The sequence below is a fragment of the Melanotaenia boesemani genome, chromosome 16, assembly GCF_017639745.1.
Source record: "Melanotaenia boesemani isolate fMelBoe1 chromosome 16, fMelBoe1.pri, whole genome shotgun sequence".
Lineage (NCBI taxonomy): Eukaryota > Metazoa > Chordata > Actinopteri > Atheriniformes > Melanotaeniidae > Melanotaenia > Melanotaenia boesemani.
Window position 1 is genome coordinate 16304589 of NC_055697.1, and position 21801 is coordinate 16326389.

Here is a 21801-nt window from a genome sequence, read left to right on the forward strand (position 1 = left end):
GAAAGATATGCTATTTGTAGCTGGATGACACACAAACTGAATGTTGTGTATGCTGACTGACCTCTGATATGCCTAACTTAATCTATTTGAGAAGTTTAATTTTATTGTTTTACTATCATAGAAGACACTGGGTAATGTTTGGGCATTACCTGTGATGTCTCCAGGGGTCAGTGTTGAGCTTAAACGCTAAATCAGCTTTTACAACTGAATCATTGTGTTAAAAATAATGTGTGTGTGTGCGTGTGTGTGTGTGAGTGGGGGGGTGTTTATAAAAAACAAATGTCAGGCTCCAGGAAACCAAATACAGAAAATTCCATTTATTTGAAGGTAACAGTCCTCATCAATTACCTCCTCTCTGCCCCCTACTACATGTCTCTCCCTCCATTTCTCCCTAGTTCCCTTCTTAAGTCCCTCCTTACCTCTCTCCTCCATTCTGTTTTCTCCCTCCCACTCTTCTCAGTGCCAGTGCTCTACAGGCTTTCATACAGTCAACTTCGAGACAGGAGCAGTTTATATCAGGTTTCTTCTAGGAGGCCGTGGGAATCGCACACTCCTCACTGAATAACTGGATATCAGGTTGGAGCAAGTGTCCTTCATCCTGCCAAGAAGGTGAGTTGACTGAAAGAAAATGGCTAAAGGCTCACTCTGGTGTCCAAGTTGGTTCATTCTCATTTTTTTCTATACTTCTCTCTCCCGTTTTTCACTTTAATATCCATCATACTTATCACTGTGGTCAGATCTGGGGAAAAAAACTTGTCCTGGTATGCAAAACATAAGTCCTCTGGCTGCTGTGGGTTTAGTTAATGATTTCTCTATATAATAACCAGGATGTTTCGACAACAAAACGAAGTACATATGACTTTTACCAACGTGTGGGTGTGTGTATATGCGTAAATTGTGGGCTTGTGGTCTTAGAAACTTGGATGGGTAAAGATGTTTTTTTTTTAAATGGTTTTCATGAAAAGTACTTTTTTGTATAAAAAGGTACTTCAGAAATAAACATCGACTGATTTATAGACTAGTTAGATTCAGACCTTATCATTAGAAAGTTAATGGGTTATGAGAGCACATGCTTTTTCTTTTTGATTTTTTTAAGGATAAAATGGATTAAAATGTTGAGGTTTGTGCTCGCTGATGATGTCCTCTAATAGACAAGCATATATTAGGATAAATACACTCTATGCAGGTATATCAGGCAGGTGCAGCTTACGTGTGTTTACACTGTTAACACAGTTATATGACATGTTGCATACATTTTTCCAGACTTTTTGTGTAACTTTTAAAAGTCACCGCCTTTTACACTCCTTGAAAGCCTCCAGATAAGTATTGTTCAAACACAAGTTTTAAAGGACTTTTTTTACTAGCTTTATAGATGTTGACTTCTAGATTTTTTTTGTCCATTGGCACACAGTAGGGAACTGTTATGACCTTTCTCTGTGTGACTCAGTTGGCAGGTTTCCTGTAATTTCTTCTGCAATGTTTGATTCTTTCTCCTTTCATGTGTAAAGCACTGTATTCAACAAGTGTACTTTATCTTGTTTACAAAATGGATACGAATAGAGCTTGTTCCATGATTTAATCACTCTGCATGCTTCAATTCTTCTACCATGCATTTCCCCACCCACTTTAAGTTGTCCACATGGAGGTTTGTGAGAATATGAAGGGATGGAGGCGGCACAGCCGAGCCGGAGCACTCAAGAGCGTGATTGGAGTGATGCTACTGGGACTCCGCTTCACCCAGTCCGTCCACCCACAGGCCACCTGTTCAGCACCTGTGACCCTGCAGAATCTCACCCAACCTAATTATGAGGTCCCAGCGAAGGAGGTCACTGGTGTGGGCTTTATGTCAGCCTTTGTCCAGTCCTTCCTCAACACAGTTCAGCCAAACCCACTTCCAAGAGGTCAGTTCTGTGAAACTTACCACTTAGTTTTGAATCTGCAGTGTTGTGTTCCTGATGCATTCCACATGTGAATCCACATCAGAAATTGCACAACCGATCACAACTGGAACACTATAAAACTTTTGCACCAGCTCTGTGCTCTTAATGTCAGGATTGGTCAATCAGTAAGTTAATGGAGTTCCTTGTCTTTTACTAAAAAGGTCTTTAATCTGTATGTACTCTGCTGTTCTTAGGCCACTTGTTTTCTGGCTCAGGCAACACCTGTGGTCTTTTATGTTGTAATTCATCTATAAATCCTTCTCTGTTATGCATATTTCTTTCAACTTTGTATTGACTTAAAAAAGAGAACAAGTCGACTCACAAACCTTTGACCAAATAAAACGCATATTAAATTCACTGAGGATTCTTTCCTATTGATAGAAATCAAACAATAGGCACTTAATGACAAATAAAAGAGACTTGTATTACTCGTTTAAAAATTTTAACTTATAGGTGTCATTCAATCTGTCATCTCTGGTATAAAAGGAAAAGAGCTGACTGTTTCTGTGTCAATACAAGTCAAGGTTCAAATTATAAATGTAAAAATAAGGAAGTGCATTTATGGCAGGGTTCTGTTGTTCACACATATGACGAGTGTGACGTGTGTCTTCATTGTTGCCTACACCTGTTTGAGTGTTTGTGTGAATAAAATCCGCAACACAGGGTTCTGAGGTAGCACTAATGACAGGCTTTGCTAATCTTTCCCAAAGGCTGTCCTGGTTTCCTGGTAACTACAAGATGTTCGTGTCAGATTTCCATTTTTACAATGTGAAAGATTAAAATAAGATGTTTGCAGACGGAACAAATTGTCCTCGTGGCCAGGCTTTTGTACTCTTAAATGACTAGAACAAAGCGTGGAATAGTAGTACTCTTTACTTCCAGAAAATCCTTTGTGTCTCAAGTTATTAAATAACACATACCCAACTTTTTTCTTCCATCTCCTTCTAGATTTGATCTTGAGAATAGTTCGTCTTCCAGAAAATGTGCTGTCAAATGAAGAAATCAAAAAAGTAAGTGAAGCATGAACCTTACTTGTGGTATGTTAGAGCTTCTATACATGGGATCCTCGAGTTGAAGAAAAAAAACAAACAAAAACGGCTGTCCCTCAACTCAGCTCCTTGAGCTGGTAATCGGAGCCTGTTGAACACTGCATCTCAGTTACTAAGGTTACTAAGACTCTTTCATCCTCTGTGATTGTGGACTGTGACCACCTTAAAAGTAAACTGCAGTTCAGTGCTGTTGCTCTCTCACTGGTGGTGTATGTGCCACAGTGACCTGCCATTTTAACCCAGAACTCCAAGCTTAGTTGTGATTTATGTCTATGTGTGTATGTTTTATGTTTAGGTCCTGGTGTATGAAGTGGGTTTCCTCGTGTGTGTAGCCATTGGTGTACTGTACATCGTTCTGATGCCCATAGTTGGACTCTTCCTGGCTTGCTGCCGTTGCTGTGGCAACTGTGGTGGGAAGTTGTACCAGAAGCAGACATCCTCTGTTGACTGTCTCAGAAGAACTCTCTACTTGAGTGCTCTTGTAACTACAATCATTATCTTGTGAGTGTGTATGTGCACCTGTGTGTTTTTCAGTACTGTGATAATGTATCATCTTTGATGAGACAGCTTGAATGTAAGCCGCGCACTGCCTGTGTGTTTCTCCCTTAGAGCGACAGTTTTTGTTATGACACAAAAGCAACTGTTTCTATATAAATGTTCCTTGTCTTGTCTTTGTAAAATAGTGCTGGGAACATCTGTATGTTCAGAAGTAATGAAACTCTTAAAATGAGTATGCGCCAGAGTCCAGAGGAGCTCAATAAAACAATAGACAACATTTATACCTTCATCACTGCTGTGCCTCAGGTATGGAAAAGGTTTGGAAATATGTAAATATACAGGTCATCTTTGGTGACTACAGATTTTTCTCCTTATTGTAATTCTGAGTCAGATTATTTAGTTTGTGTCTGTGTAGGACTGGATTGTACACACACAAACATGCTGTGAGTCAACATCTTTTGTGTGAGATGCAAACAATTCTCCAGTCGGTCCACTGATTTAAGTCCAGCTCTGTTCTGCAGAGTCAACATACTTATTTTAAGGTTAAAGAGCGTAGGAAAAGGTTGGAGTAGAAGACATGTTTTATGTTTCTTTGCAAAATCTGCTACACACCATTAGCTTAAGTAATAGTTATGTTGTACTTCAACTCATACCTTATTCACACATTTTGACACTGTTTATTCCCTCCAGCAAGTTGACTTTGTGGTGAACGAGAGCTATAAAACTGTACAAGAGGTTAACAGAAACCTAGATGGTAAGAACAAGGAACTTATATTGTTAAAAACAAGAACTATTTTATTTCCGCTTTGATATAATAACTTACACTAATTTACTTCCACGTTCTAGCCATTGGAACTCAGTTGGGAACAGAAATCCAGCAGCGCTTCAGAGGCACTCTGGACCCAGCTCTGCAATCAGTTAGACATCTAGACCAAGGTATTGTGTGCTGGCACCATCTGCCCTACATCAGTGTGAGCATGTAAATGCTTGTTTGCATATTTGATGGGAGATAACATGGGTGGGTCCTGTTCATTTTATTTGGGGATTTTATTACTTTATACTATGATATTTGAGATTTCTTAAAACATTTTGTGAACATCTGTTATGAATAGTTGACTATGACATAAAAAAGGCTAGTACTGAAATAACTAACACGACGTTTCTCCATGGATAAATGACTAAAATTGGAAACTCCTTTAGGTGTTGATTCAGCCTATTTTCAGTTTCAGCATCTACCCCTGAGTACTTCACTATGGTTGTAGTTTTCAAACAGTGGCAGTGCTGTGTGGCCATCCTGTGAAACTGAAACCTGACCTGGGGACATTCCTGTGTCTGGGGGCCCATGTGTCAGATTCTGCCCACAAACTAAAGACCATGCTTAGAATCTCATTACAAACCATAATATAGACACAAAAATAAAAAAAAAAAAAAAATTTTAGCAATTAATAAATAAGTCTCAAGGTTTCAGTGTTGTGTTCAGTGCCAGGATTAACTAGCCTAATATCAGAGGGGAAGAAGGACTAAGATTAGCAATGAATTCTCAATACTTCAGTTGAATTGGAACAGACTTTCACTATACTATTAAGGCTGGTCATGTCCTTCAACGATACCATTAAACCAACCAATAAAAGAAAATGTAAGAAGGCTTTCATGACACATTGATTAAAATGACCTAAAATTGTATTACAGACAAAAATAACTATGATTCTGGATTAAATTAATTCTGTGTTTACCCCACTTGACAAATGCCAAAGTACTAGAACATTTTCATAGCCAAAGATAAATGCTTAACCTCCTAGTTTTCAACTTAAAATTCAGGATGTTTCCATTACACATTCAACAAAAACAGGTGAAGCATTGTTTTGGTCTGACGCTGAGAAGAAGGGACAAGAGGGCAGTGTCATCGCAGAAGTTTACAGTATAACTGGCTTTCTGAGACGCTCTGCCACTCTCTGTATACATTCTTAAAAGCAAAACTGGCATGACAGAAACTTGTGGTGTTCCTTAACACATGGTAGATGTCATGTGTCCACTTACCTGGAACTGCTGTCAGTAAGAAATCCTTAAAAGAGAAATGAACATTGATGATAATTTAGAAAAAGATGCAAAGCAGTCAGTCTGTTCCTTAACCAGGTGCTTAAACACAATCCAGGTTTTAACAAAAATAAAGAAGCAAATTATAAGGACTCTGATTTACTATACCTTTAAATTACTATATTTTTTGTAGCTTTAGCACAGCTTCTGTTTAGCATTTCCATTAAATTACAGCTGTTTGGGCAGAAACGGTTGTTTTTTTTTTTCAAACAGTTCATTTCATTAATTTACTTTACTGTGTTATAATTCATCTAGTAACATAAAAGTGGATCTGTGAATATCAGGACATACATATTTTGGCTTTTTAAGGTCAGCATACACTGGCTAATCATTTGTTCTTTTATTTGAATGAGCAGAGTTCGTAAACATGTCTGTTCAGTTGAACAAACTGAACTCGTCTTTGGCCCAGCTCCAGTCCAGCATGGATCATCTTCATCACAACGTCACTGATGTTAAAAATAAGCTCAATGACACAATGTCCAACCCAAACTGCCTTGGATGTACAGAGCTAACACCAGAGCTAGAGAAACTAACACTGGATAGTACCATTACGGTGAGTGCTGATTTTGTGGAACTTAATATACATGAATCATCTTATTTCCCCTCTGAAATGACTGAATTGTTTCAGTGAACAGCAACATGACAACGGCTATTAAATCATTAAGGTCCTGAACGTCCACCTCATTGGAACAGATGAGTCAGATTTGACTCCTCAGTTTACAAAATTCAGATTGTGAATCTGCCCTTATGCAAATGTTTATGAAGAAACAGGAAGAATCCTTTATGCAATCACATTGCTGAGACAGAGTGACAAATGATTGTTCATTCGTTCCAGCTTTGTCTGAACAGGATTGTTTTTTTCTCTACATCTCCTACACTCCTCTTTTCTGGTAGACTCCTCTCCTCTGGCCATCTTTTCTCTCGTTTCCTGTCTTCCTCAGTAATAAAGGAAGTTTATTTTAGATTAACATCTAATCTTTATCAGGACAACAAGAAGAGTGAACTGATTAAAGCATTCAATATTCTGTTCATTTGTGATCTGGTAGGTTCTGTCGTAGCAATGAATGTCCATGTTTTGTTGCACTATGAAGCCCCCTTCTGTTACCTTAAGGTAAGACATGCATATGAGAGTGTTTCTTATTCAAGTTGTGTGTGGATCTGGTTGTTTTTTTCACAGGCTCCCAGCCTGCTTGAACTTCAGTCTGCATTGGATGAAGTCATCAAAATCAATCTCCAGTCCAAAATTGATGAGGTTAGTGATGTACCCTAACTGAGACATGAGTGGATAGATGAGGCAGAGTGGAAATGTGAAAAGGTTTTAACTGAAGATAATGTTGTTAGGGGGAAAAAAAGGGGGTGGTGAAGCCTAGCTGACAACAACAAAGCTTCTTTGCATAGGAAATATGCAGATAGGAAGACTGACCTGTCAGGTTTTGTCATGTGGAACTATCAGAGCTATGTTTACAGTATTGTTTTCATGATATTTTGCAGATAGAGGAATATTTACACAGCATCCCACAGAGGGTGACCAATGACACCAAAGATGTTGTTCAAAGTAAGTGATTACAGCATTTGTTTTCAGAAACCTTCGATCATTAAGTTGAATGATCAGTTAGTTTGAAGGAGTGTCTGTTTGTGTGTTTATGCCTTTGCGTTTGTGCTTTTTAGAATCCAAGCAGCAGCTGGAAGACATAAAAGAAAAAATTTCCCAGCTTTCCAGCCAAATCCAGTTGTCAGAGTTGGACGATGTAGCAGAGACTCTAAACCAGGTGAAGGGTGAGATGGAAAGGGTCTTACCTGAAGCAGAGAGAGCAGAGTATATCAGGTAAGAAGCACGGTAGTTTAAATGGATCACCAGTGGGGGAAAAAAATATCCCACAAATGAATGATCATGCAGGCACATTTTTTTTAGGTGGAGTGTATGTAAAGTCATGTGCTGCGTGGTCCTCCTGGTAGTAGTATGCAACCTTCTGGGGCTGGTTCTAGGCCCTCTGGGTCTGACCCCAAAGGCAGATCCCAAAAAGCGCTCCTGCACAGCAGACTGCGGAGGCACCTTCCTCATGATGTGAGTGCTAGGTTGACTTAAGGGAAACATCAAACTATTAAAACTGCCTTGCCTCTGAAGATTATCTTTGGCCTATGACCTGGTTGTGGTTGCAGGGGTGCAGGTTTCAGCTTCCTTTTCTCCTGGTTGTTCATGATAGCAGTGCTGCTGCTGTTCATACTGGGAGGAAACATTTACACTGTGATCTGTAGGTCATGGAAAAATGGACAGCTGCTAGAGGTAAGGATTTTCACACACAGAATGTGGTTTAATCTTCATTGTAAAGATGCAAATTGGTATGCAAGCTTAAATTTGGCTATACTTATAGCATGCAAACAGTTGGACTTTCCATGTACCGTTTCCTCCTGACAAATATGTGCTTTAATTTAAACACACCTCCTCAGGTCATTCTTCAGTCTCTCAATTAGGTCACAGCTCTTACTTGGCCATTTTAAACACAGATGTTCTTCTTTGCTAGCCATTTTATTGTTAATTCAGACATTCAGTCCCTCTTAAGCTCTGACATTCTACTGTAGATGTAAGATATACATATCTGAATAGTTTTTTTTTATTTTTATGCTTGAGACAGCAATGCTGCTACAAATGTTGAAGCTTCCTCCACCATGCATAACCTTCTAAATTAGGTTTGAACCCTCCAAGCTTAGCTTGGTGCAGCTTTATGAAATTGTGCCAAGAGGTGTAGCTTTTTATTTTTGATTCTGCTGGGATAGGTGGTGACATGTTACTGTTCAGCAGGCTGTTTTATAGCTGTCTTAGTAAATACAAGTTTGCCACAAAACTGGTGCTACTCAACATGGATTACTTTGTGATATCCCTCGTCATTATTCCTTGTTATTGCCAGCTCCCTTTTCTGTGTTCCTGCCTCTTCTGATATTTCTGGGTCAAAGCCCAGGATGGAAAACTGTTTGAGTTTTATTAAACATACACCTGCAGGACTGACTGATTGACTGCATTATCTAGGTGTGCTTGTCTGATTTTGAGAAATCCACTTCAGTTTAGTTAACATGCTTACATGTATTTTAAAAGTCTGGTTTTGGTCAGATGTGCACAAAAACTGAATGATCCTCAAATTTCATGTAAACACACTGGCTTGTGCAGTGTGGCCTCTGATAGAGAAAACAGCAACAAACATGTTTTGGAAAACTTGTCGGCACACAAACACACCTCATTTTTACAGATTATGCTGTAGACACAGAAGTTGATCTTTAAGATTTTGGTTTAGGCAAATTTTGTCTGTAATTGTGGATTTTTTTTTTTTTTCTGTGAGTAAACAAAAATATTCTGGTTAATTCTGCTCTTGGGACATAAAATTGCTAAAGATACTTTTTCTTCTGTCCACAGTTAATTGATGATCCAGGTTTTCTTGAAGGATTAAACATAAATCCAGCTTTAGGTCTCAAAGCCAATGTCAGTTTCTCTGATATCTACAGGTATGTAGCACCAGCAAACCATAGTTTGCACTTTCAGGGCATCTATTGCACATCTTCTCCTCACAGAACATTAATATTTTCTGCTGCACTTTTTTTTTCCTATTTAATTCCTAAAATAATTAAATATTTGAATTTGTAAAGCCCTTTTAATAAGTAATAGTGATGTAACCTATGTTTGATGGTACTCTTTACAGAGACTGTGAAATAAACCAGCCTGTGTGGACGACGTTTCACTTGGACGAACATGTAGACCTTGAAGACCTGCTCAATGTTTCTAAAGTGAGTGTTTATTTATTTATTTAGCCACTCTTTAATTTTTTTTATTCAAAAGAAAAAAAAACCTCTGGCATAAATAATAATAATAATTTAATTTAATTTAATAAGATAATTGTGTACTTCTACTGTTCCACCCAGTATACTGCACAGGTCCAACAGGATTTTGAGAACATAGATATCACTCTACCATCAGTCACTCTCCTGAGCCCCGAGGTTAAAAACCAACTCAGCAAACTCTCCGCTAAGGCTGAAAGTTTAAATGCCACTGCTTTCACAGAGCAGGTGGGTTTTATTTATGTGTAGATTTTCTGTCATTATGTTTATCCATGTGCAACAAGTAATGTAATCCAGGGCTCTTTTTTTTTTCGCTTTCAGATTAAAAATTTTTCCAGCATCAATTTGAATACAACAGCAGATAAACTTGACAATTTTGCAAGAAATCAGGTAAGAACCAAGATATTAAGACCTGATCTGTGTCTAATATTGTATTTCTCCAAGTAAGTACTTCTTTTACCTCTTTAATTTATTTACTCACAAACCAGTTTTTCTGTTTCCAGACAGTAGATGACACTCGAAATGAACTCTATAACGAAGCCATAAAACTGAGGCAGATCCAAGCTGACATTGAGACAATCATCATTCCACAGCTGGTGAGAGCTTGGGCCATAGGCCACTGCTTCTAGCAATTTTTCTTATAATTATATAAGTTATAGTTTCTTAGAGTTAAATTCATTTTGACCTAAAAAGATAGATTCACTTCTTTTTGCCCCAAGGAAAACCTGAATTCAGCTATCAAGTCTACTGTGGAAAAATTAAATGTGAGTACACTGGCTAACATCTAAAACTGCTAAGAACAGTGGTCATTCTTGCCTTCTTTTTCTAGGTTTCATTCTGTCCTTTCTGACTTTTTCAGAGAACACTGGAGGAGGACCTGGGCCATATCAGAGCAGCACAAGACATTCTCAACACAAATACAACACAGATCATCAAGACCGTAAGTAGAGCCACGAGTCACATGAGTTTGAAGAAATGCGCTCCATGTGCTCTGTTAATGCCTGAGGTTAGTCAGTCATTTAGCAAGTGGGAGCAAGGGGGAGGTGCTCTGGCTTACTGTGTAGTTGGTTCCACATCCACAGGGCATGAATTACATTTGGTGTCCAGCTGTATTTGTCTTCAGTTGTAGTTAGTTATACATGTATTTTAGCTGCTAAGCACCAGTTGTTTTAAAAGTTATCCAGATTGGATTTCATTTGTGAAGATTAGAGTTTCTTATGTAAAAGTTGGAATAATAAAAAAAAATAAACATATTACACAACTCCAGCTGGGTTAATTTAGTGCCATGGTGGAAGTTAGAAAAACAAACTGAAAAAATAAAGCTGCAGAAATGGAACATATTTACGGTTTATCTGCAACAAAGTGGAACAAACAGATTTTCCCTGCATTCTTACACCGTTGAGTCGTCTGCATTTAACTGAAACTAAAGCATTGGCTTCAGTTATCCACCCTGCACTAACACTTTGGCACAGCTAACTGTTAATCATCATTACAATTGAAAATAAAGCTGACATTATATAGTTTATATTCGTATTGTGTTGGGGATCTTTTGATATACTTTGAGTTCCTTAACCTGTTTGCCACACCTGGTGCCAAAGCTCCCATTTATGTCCACCGCAGTATAAGAAAATTAATAAAGGTAAAAATCAAATGTTACCCTTATTAATATTTCTATGTTGTGTGATTATTTGTGTTAGAAGATGGATTTTTGTTTTGATTGGCATTTAGAAAATGTGAAGACTATACTGGGAATAGGGCAACTTTTTCTTCTACAGAATTAGAACCACCAGCAATGTAGCCTGTACTGCCACCTTCTGGAGACACTATGCAGCCCAAATTATCAACATCTCCATTGTTGGTTAACTTTTCCAAATTACTTAAGATTTGCTTAGCTAATAAAGGGAATTCCAGCTAATAACAATCTCAGAATTACTTATTCAAAACTTCAGTTTCATATGTAATAAACGTAAGGAGTCTATATTTGTCTCCTTGAGGGGTTAAGGGGTTTTCAGGAACAGGTTTTCAGGATTAGCATTCAGCAACAAGGTTTATTTAATGTTAGCATTTAGCAACACCTTATCTGTCTGTTAAGCTAATCACAAAAATAAATAGAAAAGAAAGCAGTAAAACAACAGTAAAGCCTCTGACCATTAATGCGCACAAATTACAGCACAAAAGCTTCAGAAGGAAACCATATGCACAACATAGATAAGTGTAGTCTACGTAAGTCACTGCTAGAATTAAATATTTATTGCAGCAGCACTGTGTGTGTATTTAAATATATGGGTGTATGTAGTATAAACTTACCTCATCTAATCATTATCCTGTTGCAGTTATTTATGGGCCACCTCGGACATTTTGACAAGATTTCTACTCTTTTAAGACTTTACATTCCTTTAATTCCTCGTGTCTTTACACTGTAAAACAAGGGGTAAAATAAGGAATTTACACTTTTTTCCCGGCCTCTCTCAATCATAGGAGAGCAGAAAGTTTTTGGACTGTCAGCTGGATTATTTCACTGCTTATGCTGACTGGGCCAGACTCATGGTAAAGCCTGTTAAACTCCTTATGCTTTTAAAAATAAACACACTGTGCTTGTGTACTGTTTCCACTGATAAGTGTATTCTTCCTCAGATCACGCAGCAGGTGGGCCGCTGTGGGCCAGTGGCTAGCGCTGTGGATTCTGCTGAGGTCATCCTCTGTGCTAATGTGGTGGAGGCTCTGGTGAGGATCAGAATTTTTTAGCTGCAGCCCCTTTTAATTCCATTTTTCTTTTTCTTTCATCTTTCTTTTTAAACACACTTGGCAGGACAGTAGTAACTGGTTTGAGAAATGACATTTCTTATTATCAACACCAATCTTTTCTCCTTGTTTTAGAATGCTTTCTGGTTCAGTCTGGGATGGTGCATGATCTTCTTCATCCCCAGCATCATCTTTACTATCAAACTAGCAAAGTACTACAGGAGAATGAAGTACTCTGATGTCTTTGAGTAAGTAGCACAAAAAAATTATAAATAAATAAATAAATAAAAGGGGAAAAAATCCATGAGTGAACAAGTTGAGCCGGGATTACAATAACATCATCAACATCAGTCGTGTTGATGTCATCCTGTTTGATCACCATGACCTGTCTTTGACTCCTGCTAATGTCTCTGTTTCAGCAATCACATAATCATGAACCACATCCCCCGGGCTCAGATGAAATTCACCTGAGAGGACGGCACATGTTTAGTACAGCTTTAGAAATACACAAATGTTGTATCTCCTGATGAAATTGGACCACATGGGGCACTCCTCCACAGATGTGGCCCATTGCAACTTTGGTAAAATGATTGAAACAAGTGATACCTACTTGTTTTTTTTTTGTTTTTTTTAATTCCAGTTTTAATAATAAACTATAGAGGGGGAAAAAAACCCTTATAAAGTAAATGCACTGTTCAAAATCTTTTTTTTTTCAATACAACAGATACGTTCTATAAACAACTCAGGGGTACAGGGAATAAGGGAAACTGCAGGGATTTCTGTCAGTATGCTGATTACTGTATAACATAAATCTTTTTTCATTTGATTTCTGAACTGAGCTGCTAATGAGATGTCTCGCTTTATGACTGATTTCTTTTTTTCTTGAGAATTTCATCCATGCATTTGTACTGTTTTTATGCTGTTCTCAGAATTTACACACACGTACACAATAAGTCCATGTGTCTTAGTGTTGTGATTTGGCAAATGCTTTTCATACCACGACATTACTACTGTTGAAAACTTAATAATGATCCAAGATTTTCATGTTTTCTTCGTAACTTTCATGATTTACTAATGATTTTTGTATTACTTTGTACTAAAATGTATATTGTATTTTATTTTTGTTACACAGCACTTTATAAGGTCTATAAGATCAATGTGATTATGAAAGGTTGTGAACCGGCTCTTAAAATGAATAAAAAATGTGACTGATCAACAGCTGAGAGACTTTGCTGTTCTTGAATTGGATGCTATCATCTCTGGGATTAGTTTGCTTTACACATAAGACATGCTTATGCCTTTTATAGTGCACATTTATAGCCCAATATACATTTCTTCATGAAAAGTGAACCTTTACCACACTGCAACATCCATCCATTATCTATATCATGGCACTGCAACATGGAAGCTACATTTAATATACCTCAGATAAAATCAATAACAAATCGCTAATTTATTTTCATTTAGAGCTCAAGGCTTTTTCTTTTTTACCCACACAGTCAAAAACTATTTAAAAAACTGAAAACAGACCATACTACACAACATATGTGATCCGATTTTATTGTCATTACATAGCACTATAATTTACTACAGCAGACAGATGGTGTATCCTGTGATCACGATTACTATCAAGCATTGAAACAGTTCAACAAATCTCCTCACTCATGTGACAATGTACATTAATATAGTGTGTATAGATTTTGAAATTGATTCATTTCTTTCCATCAGTCTATAACCATTTCTCTAATATGGCAGGCAAAAACATCTTTGGGTACCTTGTAAATAAAAAAAGTCCAGAATATTTACTCAAAAAACACTACCTAGTATTTAGTAAAAGCCAGTTTATTTGGTAATGGTGACCTCAATCCTTTTTTAAAATGATCTTGCAAAGCTGGCGCACTCTTCCTCTGGTGGAATCTTCTATTCTTTTCAGCAGAATGATTCAGCAGTTGGATTAGATAGGGAGCCTAAAAACACAGCCATATTAGGTCTCTGCAGAGATTGTCTTTGGTCACTCTGGGGTTTTTTGCAAAAATGTAAATCTTTTTCCAAGTCAGAGATCCCGAGCACTCTGAAAAGCATTTTCTCTCAGTTAATCTACATCCATCAATTCAGACTTGCCTCCCAGCTCATTTCATAGAAAAAAAAAACAAACATCCTCACATGATGACGCTGCCATCTCATTTAATGAGATGATGCTCAGTGGCTTTCACACATGAACTTTTACTTATCTTGCTAAGAAATCTGAGGATTTTTCTTCACATGATGAGATGAGGGCTTAGGTTTGGTTTCTAACTGGCCACCATAAAACCTGACCAGAGGACTGAAGGTAGTACATTTTTAATAGTCTCCCTTAATCCACAAAAAGGAACATTTTATTTAAAAGTGGCTCAAAATGTGCTTTTTCAAATGCTGATGAAATGCTCTTCTGTCCTATAGATCTGAGCCTTTGTGTAAAACTGTCTCAGTTATGGAAAATGTTCTCATCCTCAAAATTAATTGTTTGACATTATTTTGATAGATGTGTACCATTCACAATTATGTCAAATAAATGTGGTTGGCATATGTGGAGTGTCATTAGCCTGGCAAGAAAAAAAGGATAAACCATCTCAGATGCAAGTGTCATTTAGGTGTCTGTAAATGGGGTCATGTGCTCGCTTGTATTCATAGAGTTAGCAACACACACCTAAAACCTGTTCATATTGATGAGATAAAACATGTAATTAAAGGAATAACTTGAGCTATTTTGAAGGTTCAAAACATGACAAATCTAAAAAATTTGAAAAGATCTAAAAAATTTGTAAGAAAAAAAACCCTATTTGCATGAAAGAAAAACAAAACCAAAAACATGTAAATGAATGAAAAATAAAATGTAAAGAAAACCTCTTTAAAACTGCACTGAGTGAAAACCAAGCAACAGTAACTATTAACAACCTTTAATATAGAGCGATCATCTATTTGATCAACTATGTAAACGCATTTTTCATCACATACCTAAACCTATTTGCATAAATAATCTTTAACCAATCAACACAGAAATATAATTAATAACCTTTGGGATGAAAGTTTAGAATTAGTAAAAATAAGTGTTTTAGTGCAGTCATTCCTCTAGTGGTGCATTCATTTACTGCTGTGAGATATATTCAGCTGCTCAAAGGCAAACTGAGGGCAGAGCAGCATCTGTTTAGATGTATTGTTGTTTATAGGGTGCCATCTATAATTAGCACAGAAGAATCGATGGTGTTACAGCATCAGCTTGCCTCTGAACCTTGTAATAGGAGACGCTGGATGCGGGGAAAATCGATCTTTAGGGAAACAGTGAGATAAAGTGAAAGAGAGAAAGGATGGTAGGTGTTTGGCTCTGCAGGTTCCAGCTTCTCCCCTGTTTTCTTTCCCTTTGGAAAATGTCAAGTCTCTTCTTAATATCTGTCTCTGAAGATATTAGGAGATATTTATATCTTCACAACCTCATGTGGAAGCTGGTTGTTAACTGCGAGCCACGCGTGTTCCCACTGTGGTCATTTCAGAGACTGAAAGTTAGTCGAATATTCAGTCAAATTCCTGCACTAGATTACACACACACACGTGACTGAGGCTATAAGTGGATCTGACCTTAGTGAAACTCAGTCACGGGGACACTAGGTTATTTTAATTAATAACTTCAAATACAAGTTCTGTTTTTTAGGTTCAGCTGCCTGTCGACGTTTGAACAACATGGCAAGGCATTGTCTGTGATGCTTCAGTCGTTTGAGATAGAGGAGTGTTTATTTGTCAGCTAGTTGTGCAGCAGTGTGAAACAAACGTGCTGACAGAGCCGAACAAACCAGAACTACGTCACTCTGTGGGAACAAAGACTCGGGAAGCAAATGTCAATAACACATGCTTAAACAGCATCAAATTAAGATGAACTAGCAGATTGTTGATTGACTGTTTAGTTCTCTATGCATCAGGGAGGTCTGTAACAACACAAAGTTTAGGGAAGAAATGAAAGCTTTTAAAAACAACTAAAACTGCTATCAACACACATGATAAGTCTTCATTTTGTTGCACAACTATTTAAACACACCATGCAGAGCCTGAATAAAAAGAACATGCAAAACTCCAGACAGCCAAGAGATTTTATATTTCATTTAATAGCATACAACATCTGCTCATAAATACTTATTATTTATATTTTCCTCTTTTCAAATACAGCCTAAAGGCAGCTTTGCCAATAGTAAACAAAGTTACAATATAGACATGAAAGAGGAATTCCTAATTATTAACAGCAACTAGAGGCAAGGTTTAAGGCAAATTAATATTTAACATACAAACAGTCATATAATCAGGCTGAGTGCCCTGTATGGGGAAGTCAGGGAGTTCCCAGCGAATCTCAGTACATGTCTAGTACAGTGTGAAAGCCAGCGAGCTGAACTGAAATCAGCCAAACAGGTTTTGCCATGCTTGTTTAGAGTAAATGTAATAACAGACTTAAATAAGGAAGGTTTCATACTGAATTTGAAAATGAGACGTTTAATACATCAAGTGATATTTGGATAAAACAATTTTTTTCTAAAATACAGAGAGCAGATTCTTTGATCCAGGTCCAGTTGTGTATCTGGAATATGAAAGATGTTGAGGAGCCACAGCAAAAAAATGTGACACTACCCTGTAAATGAAGAGCAGCCTTGTAAAAAACTATTTTGCAGCATTTTGGAATGTGATTGTCACTTAGCACATATGAGATGTCTCCATTTTTTAGGACCTCCCCCATGCAGGTCCTACACAGTTATTCTACTAGTCTTCCAAATATTCTTACACAATAAATAAAAATTTGGCTTTAAAAACAGCATATTCTGAACAAAAAACCCACGTTGAACAGCTGATTCAAACAGTTGGCATAGATAAAACAGGCACTTCAATGTACCTTTGTTTAAAGCTCTTAAATCAGAAAACCTTGATTTTAAAAGCTGCATCAAATGGCAAAGACAATACTAACTGGTGTGATATGAAAGAGAAGGGATAAGTATCCAGTATCTGGCCTATCATCTCTAATAACATCCTCACCGGGTCCATTAAAGAGGATGTATGTGACCTTATGAAAGCAGCAGGGTGCTTCTGTTAGTCATATGTCCCACACACTCAAATCCTAACATGATTACCACAGAAATTGAATTGGAAGTCCAACTGTGAGTCACTTTTACTGGGCATTACGTCTGGAATGTCCTGTGAGTTTGGCAGAGAGGGAGCAGACTGGACAAGATGGGAGTGTTGAGAGGAAAATGGATGACGGTTGGAAAAATTAGAAAGTAACACGGACAAGCAGACTGTTGTAGATTAGTTTGCAAAGTTTACAAAGTCTAATTAAGGCAGTCAAATCCAGGTTAATGTTTAAGCATGTTTAAAGTGGTAAATGTGAAACTAAAAGTCAACAAAGGAACTTTGACCCCCCCCAGCTTTACTCTATCTTTTTGCAAATTGTACCTCACTACAAACAAAAGCCAGCTTGTTTAAGTTCACTCAGTAGATTACCTACTGCATGACAGCACACAAGCAAAAAAAAAGGAATTGAAAACAATTAAAAGAAATCTTTTTTTTCTTAATAAGGCAGCATAATAAACCACATGAACAGCAGTTAGTAGTCCTGTTTCTGACTGAGCAGCTGTGTGAACGCAAGACACTTTTAAAAACAGGTTAAAGTTACTTAGCGCACAAAAAACAAACAAACAAAAAACCTCATCTCATGCATTTAAGGCTTAAGAGATAAATAACACTGCAGATACAGCATCTAAACACATTCATTGTGAGCTGATAGGCAGGAGAGCTTTCTGTGGATGGCCAGATGATAAGATTGGAGCAAACAGACTCCATTCTTGCCTGAGAGTTAGTGGATAAACCATGTTTACACACTATACCCTGTACTCTTTCTTATTGTATTAAACTGATGGGGGTTTAAGGTACTAATGCAAGAACATTTACATTCTCATGCTCTTAAGGATTAAGAGATAAATAACACTGCAGGTACAGTATGTACAACATAATTATCTTATTTACATTGGTAGGGTTTTCAGTAGTCATTTCATTGTATCTAGTATTCATATTTAAACTGACAAGCTGTTTAAAAACACAATCAAATATGTCAGTTAGCTATATTACACTGATGATACTGGTAACACACAGCTTTAATATGATTGTTGACACACTTTGGTCAGACTATGTGTAAAATGTGTTATAAGACAAGCTCTGTTCTTAGTTTAGTTTGTTCATTTTAATGTAAATCAAACTGGGTTAGCAGGTTGTGCCACCTTGGTACCTTGAATTGTTGCGTGTGTGGACAAGTGCTCATCAGACGTTTTCTGCAAGCAGAGCCAGACTGATGTTGTTGCACAGAGTTAAGTCTGTGCTAGTATCTGTGACAGAGCTGGGCTGCTCTGTGGGCTGGCGAGGAAGAGCCGGAGGGGGGTACGATGGTGACTGGAGGATATCAGCATAACGCTGACTAGGCTTGGTCTCCCTCTGAAGGACTTTTCTCAGCAGTGGCTTCAACAGCCCTATGGTCAGCTGGCTGCTGTGGGAGTCTGCAAAAGGAGCAGGAGATGAGGAAGTCGTACAGGACATGGAAAAGGAAGAGGAGTGGGAGGAAGTGTTAGGAGAGGGGAGGTTTTTTAGCACCAAGTTAAGGATGGTGGTGACAGTGAAGTCTTCAGGGCACAATGCCCACAGCAGGTCCAGGTAGGGGTCCAGATCCCTGTGATTAGCCACCTCACAAAGAAGAGTAGTGAAAATCTCCTTGTTGAGCAGTGGACTCTGTTTACAAAATTGCTGAGCCACCTGGGTCACCCGCTCCCACTGCTGCTTGCCCATGAGGATCCTCAGTGCCTGCAGAATAGCGTTGGGGCGCCCACTGACCAGCAGCAGCTCCACCTCCAATTCTTGGTGCTGGTCTCTGTCAATGTTTAAGCCAGACAAAATGCACAGTGCTCGTTTGTAGAGTGGCACGTTGTTCTCCCCGCCCTCTCCTCCTCTACCCCCAGAAAAGCTCCAGGATGAAGAAGCCAGGCTCAGACCCAAACCTGCGGACCCCTGCTGCTGTTGAGCAAGCTCGAGGAACCTGGGCAGCCAGCTGGGCTGGAAGTGAAAAACTGACTGGCAGAGGAGCTCAAACACTGGCAGCACAGTTGGGGAGATGTAGGTTGCAGGTTTGGCCTTGTGGTCACCTTTAAGACTATAATTCTTCTTTGATCTGCCATTTGTGAATAGAAGAGAGGCTTTGGGGCTGGAGTTTGGCGCCGAACTGAAAACAGTTTTCCAGATGTCTGAGGGAGCTTTGCTGGTTAGAGAGCCCTCCCCGTTGTAATGCAGCTGTAATGCAGCTTGTGCAGCCTTCCATGCATGGCAGGGGAAAATGTTGAAGATGGAGTTTAGGTATAGTAAAGCCTCTTTATCCAGTTCTGAGGATGCCAGTAGCCGTAACACCTCTTTCTCCACAAGAGTCTCACACAGTGCCTCCACCTCTTTAACACTTCCTCTCACTAAACTCCCCTTCACTTCCTCCAGAGAAACGAGAGTTTTGAGCTCACCCTCCAGAGAGCCCATTAGCTTGTCTTGCCCTGCCATACATTCACCTGCACCATTCTGCAGGAGCTCTATGCCAGTTCTCTTCAACCTTGTGCTAAAGTAACTCCTGAGGATGGAGGCTAAATAGATGGGAGCCTGGAATCGACCTCCTTTCTTCAGCGTGTCCACGGTGAGCTGTGTGCTGCTCAGGCTCCTCTGCTGATAGTATTTACAGGCCTCCTCAAAGACAGCTTCAACCAGTAGAGCATCAGGATGAATAATCTCAGCTGTAGTGAAACCAGAAGGCTTCTTTTTAGCGTTGCAGCCTCTGGAATCTGGTTCCCTGTTCAGTACTACAAAAAGTCCAGTTTCAGAGAGCAGATGCACGGTCTGTCTTTCAGCTCGGTTTGCATATAATAACGCCTCGCTTTTCAACAGAATCTTTTCCAGCTCTCTGCCACAGGTCAAGTCTATCAGATGTAGGGTTTGCCCTATTGTTAGCGCCACAATGTTCTGGTACATACAAAGGCTGGTGTGAGTGCCATATTTTACCAAGCAGTTGTCGGCCAGTTTGTAAACCTTCCGCAGGACCCCGTCTTTTTGTAGGAGACACAGCCAGCCTGTGCTGAGCAGCAGAAGCAGGCCTCCACAGCCTGTAGGGGAAAAGTTGTGGATCTCAGGTGGCTGAAGAGCTGATAAATATCCCAAACAATCAGTGACCAGTTTCTTGAAGTCTGACTCTTTGGCTGAAAGCTTTTTGATGGGAGTGTTTTTACAGGTGGTGCTGACTGTGAAGGAGTCATGGTGAAGTGACCAGGAAAGGAAAAATTTGGAGATGCTCAACAGCGGTTTCACTTTCAAATCCGGAAGAAGATGCACATATTCACCTGAGCTGATTACAGCAAATTTAGGATTGTTGTGAAGGGTGATTTTTATCCCTCCTAAGCTGACAGCGCCCTCCTCCACCTCAAAGTCACGTTTGCAAACACAGTATCTTAATTTGTTCCTTGTGGAGCTGAGGGCTGGGGAGCTTTCTGAAGGTGGTCGCTCCTCACACCAAATGATAAAATTAGAGCACGCACAGGCAGACACCACTCTGGCCCGAGGGCTGTTGCACAGATCTGACGTTTGTAGAAGATGCCAGCCAGCCTTGCACTCCTGAAATTTCCAAAACTCGGCTTTTCCATTCTCATAAATCACCGCAACGACCGCTGCGCTTGTGCTGCTATTATGTTGATCCAAATAAAAAATATCCACAACCGGAACAGTTCGTGTTAGCCATAAATCCAGTTTTTTCTGGTTCTGAGTCAGCTGGGGTCTTTCATACTTGTCAAAAGTCATGAGACCGACCTTAGGCTTGTGGAGGATGATATGGATGTGACGTCCATCTGGGCTCATGCGAATATTTGTCAGATTGTTCTTGTGCTCGTTGTTGGACAGGTTAAGAATGTCAGTCAGTTCTTGACTGCCTATATAGTCCCCAAAATCTGACAGTTCCTCCAACACAAACCGCGACATATTTCACTCTTTCTTGACCAAGCAGCTGAACGTAATTACTTTGACACAACGCATTAACTAGCCTGCTAGCTTGTGTGGCACATAAATCTGATCTCGGGCTCCAGCGAGGCTAACTAAGCAGCATCCCGTTAAGTCCGGAGGGAGTCTTCCTCCCGTTAACGTCCGTGCGGAGGGATACATTCTCCGACAGCATTCCACTCCGATAATTCCATATTTGTAGACTAAACTGTTAGCTGTCAGGAAACTATGAAAATGTTTTAACACCAGAGAATGGCACTGTAGTCATTCAGATGCTATGCTAGCATTCCCCCGACATCACGGGATAGTTAATTTCCGGATACCGAGGATGTTTTGCATACGAGGAGGAGCTGAACGGTGACGCACTGGCCCACAAAGATTATGTGTAAGCAAAGAGAGAAGCAACTGCCACCCCAGGCTTGCGGTTTACATTTTTCATGTATTTTATAAATAAGCATTTCTTTCCCCTTCCAATACATCACTTTGCTGGACTGTATTTGTGGTTTTCAGTTTTAGTTACATGTCTGGAAACTTCTAATTAAACCTGTTTACACTCTTTACAATTTGTCCATCAGTATCTA

The 21801-nt window shown here is 39.0% G+C and overlaps 2 protein-coding genes across 2 annotated transcripts; one reads left to right on the forward strand and one right to left on the reverse strand.

Moving 5' to 3' along the window:
- The first annotated feature begins 451 nt into the window (after window positions 1-451).
- prom2 (prominin 2) lies at window positions 452-13366 on the forward strand. The gene is made up of 24 exons (XM_042010192.1): window positions 452-609; window positions 1632-1901; window positions 2889-2950; window positions 3285-3490; window positions 3673-3793; window positions 4178-4241; window positions 4334-4423; window positions 5938-6134; window positions 6759-6833; window positions 7073-7136; window positions 7250-7406; window positions 7494-7646; window positions 7742-7865; window positions 8988-9076; window positions 9271-9355; window positions 9491-9634; window positions 9728-9796; window positions 9910-10002; window positions 10126-10170; window positions 10266-10346; window positions 11885-11953; window positions 12041-12130; window positions 12284-12396; window positions 12568-13366. The coding sequence occupies exons 2-24, from the start codon at window positions 1640-1642 to the stop codon at window positions 12617-12619; spliced, it is 2505 nt and encodes an 834-aa protein (XP_041866126.1). The 5' UTR covers window positions 452-609; window positions 1632-1639; the 3' UTR covers window positions 12620-13366.
- A 2898-nt stretch (window positions 13367-16264) lies between these two features.
- On the reverse strand, window positions 16265-21549 carry LOC121655868 (Hermansky-Pudlak syndrome 6 protein). Its single transcript, XM_042010749.1, has one exon. It carries the CDS (start codon window positions 21200-21202, stop codon window positions 18473-18475), a length of 2730 nt encoding a protein of 909 aa, XP_041866683.1. The 5' UTR covers window positions 21203-21549; the 3' UTR covers window positions 16265-18472.
- Between the last annotated feature and the right edge of the window lie 252 nt (window positions 21550-21801).

What these genes read in the sequence shown, in the direction of transcription:
- prom2 (XM_042010192.1), top strand. Translation starts at nt 1,640, where the DNA reads ATGGAGGTTTGTGAGAATATGAAGGGATGGAGGCGGCACAGCCGAGCC. An exon ending in GTAACTACAATCATTATCTT is followed by an intron (nt 3,491 to 3,672) that starts GTGAGTGTGTAT and finishes TTTGTAAAATAG; the next exon opens with TGCTGGGAACATCTGTATGT. An exon ending in TCATCACTGCTGTGCCTCAG is followed by an intron (nt 3,794 to 4,177) that starts GTATGGAAAAGG and finishes TATTCCCTCCAG; the next exon opens with CAAGTTGACTTTGTGGTGAA.
- LOC121655868 (XM_042010749.1), bottom strand. Translation starts at nt 21,202, where the DNA reads ATGTCGCGGTTTGTGTTGGAGGAACTGTCAGATTTTGGGGACTATATA.